This window comes from Scatophagus argus, chromosome 1 (assembly GCF_020382885.2).
Source record: "Scatophagus argus isolate fScaArg1 chromosome 1, fScaArg1.pri, whole genome shotgun sequence".
NCBI lineage: Eukaryota > Metazoa > Chordata > Actinopteri > Scatophagidae > Scatophagus > Scatophagus argus.
In genome coordinates, this window is record NC_058493.1 from 10,584,194 (window position 1) to 10,586,408 (window position 2,215).

The following is a 2,215-nucleotide window of genomic DNA, read 5'->3' on the forward strand; positions in this document are numbered from 1 at the left end:
AAAAGTCGTCTACAACTAATTCTGAAGCTTTCAAAAACATCTTATGGCCTTTCTCTGAGTTTCTTAGCTGTCATTCTAATGGTTTAGTTATACATAAAATTCCGAATACCTATTGAGTAAAAATAATTGTAATGATATTAGCTATAATTAAAAATTTTGAGTTTAAGGGAATTGCAGCTTTTACTTAAATGGAAGATTTTAATGACTACATTTCCACCTTTGTTATTGAGATGCAGTCAAATGAACAGACGCTGTAATCTTATATTGACGTCTGCGCATGCGCTGTGAAATCCGGGGAGAGACGGAATGTTCTGGGTCTCGCACGGAAGTCTCGCGCGCACATTAGGCAGCCACAGAGGCACAACCAAACCGTACACAGCGACTGGAACGACGAGAGGGGAGCCAACGGCCCTTTGGCTGAGGTGATTTGGATTTCGGGTGGAAGAAGCGTCGATTAATAAAATGACCAGTGGGTATCGACATATATTTTGACTGTAAGACATTCACGTACTTAAGTCGATTGCATGTAGTTCGTTGTCCTTGTTTTTGACGCTTGTCAGCCTCGGCCATCGCCGAGCCGGGTACCGTCTAGTTGCTGAAGTTGGCGTAAGATTTTCTTCACGGAATTCATGTCATTATTGCCACCTTGGTTTGTAAATCATACATACGACTGACTGAGCTGTCCTAATGTGTTTAGGCGGACTTCTGTTGCAGTGTATGTCACGTAGCTGTGGGCTACATCCTGTGCGTTGTACGTTAGTTAACGTCGATAGTCCTGTGGGCCGTTTTGTTTTTCAGTTGTTAGTCCAAGCTTCGGCCTTCTGTACACACATAGTGACATAACTGGTATCTTTTTGCGCTGCTCGTAGCTGACAGCACGTCATACGTGATCAAACCCGTTTTTGTTTTCTCAAACGTGGCTCTGCCTTGCTTTGATTACCCGACTGCTTCGACAATAGCTGACCCGAAGAAAAAAATGCTTCGCTGCCCTGTGCGCTGCTGCAGACGTGAAGCTGCTCCTGAGCGCCCCTGTGCCACGTCGGCTGCTTTTATTTTTCGCACCGTTTTTTATTTATGCTCACCATACAGTCGCTCTTCACAGGAACGGACGGTTTGTCATTAAAATTTTTGTTGTCGCTCAACGAAATGCGCCATTTTTGTAAATCTTTAAAATGTTGGTTTTGTTTTTTTTTGTTGTTTTTTGCGTGATTGCGTGTTTGGCAATCGAGATATAATTGTAAGGGTGTTACTGATTGAAGTGCTGTTTGTTTTACCACATGGCTATTTTTTTTTTCCTTTTGTCTGATCCACAGGAGGAAACCAGCGTGAGTTAGCGCGCCAGAAGAATGCCAAAAAAGCCATTGAACATGGTAAAGGGAAGAGGAACGAAGATGGGCTGTCTGCTGCTGCTCGGAAGCAGAGGTAAGCAGCAGTCCGCACGGGATTAAAGTGGGTACGGATGCACACAGTGCAATGAGGGCCGTCGGGATATGTGGGCTGTTTCACTCTTGGCTGACAATGCAATGTTGTATTTTCTGTCAAATAAAAAATATCCTTGAAACTTCCTTGTGGTACAACTTGCTGCTGCCTTGACGTAGCCTATATTTTGGTATAAAAGCAATACCAGTTATTTTTATTTTAGAATTTCTTGTCTGCTTACTGATTTCACATCTGCCTTTTAAGGAGGACATCTAAGTTGCAACTATGTGCTGTGTGTTACAGTAGAGTCTGTCCTAACCAAATCTCTTCTCTCTCTAAATGTCCCTTTGTCCCCAAGGGATGCCGAGATAATGCAACAGAAGCAGAAAAAAGCAGACGGAGACGGAGGTAAAGGAGGCACCAAGTCCAAGTAAACTAAAGAATGAAGACGGAAACAAATTCGACTCAGTGTTTCAGTGACATCCCATGTTGAGCATTCTTCCTGACATTTATGAGAATGGATCAGTCATTTTTGTCTAGACTCAAGAATCTAGGATCCTATATTCTTCCCTATGGCAAATGACATTGCTTGTTGGACTTGTTATTTTTCTTGGTGAAATTATGTCTGAGCAAGTTAGCGGTTGTCCCATGTTGCTGCTGCATGCAGAGGAGCATCATTGCTGTAAGCAGCAGGATAAAGATCAATTCTTGACACAAAGCATCCTTGTAACAGTTGTGTATTTTTGTACAATAATGTCCCCTGCTGGTTTTAAATAAAGTGTATCTTTTTAGTTCA

General features: G+C 42.4%; 1 protein-coding gene across 1 annotated transcript; it reads left to right on the forward strand.

The window, feature by feature from the left end:
- The first annotated feature begins 312 nt into the window (after positions 1 to 312).
- serf2b (small EDRK-rich factor 2b) lies at positions 313 to 2,215 on the forward strand. The gene is made up of 3 exons (XM_046379911.1): positions 313 to 469; positions 1,314 to 1,422; positions 1,778 to 2,215. Exons 1-3 carry the CDS (start codon positions 463 to 465, stop codon positions 1,851 to 1,853), a joined length of 192 nt encoding a protein of 63 aa, XP_046235867.1. The 5' UTR covers positions 313 to 462; the 3' UTR covers positions 1,854 to 2,215.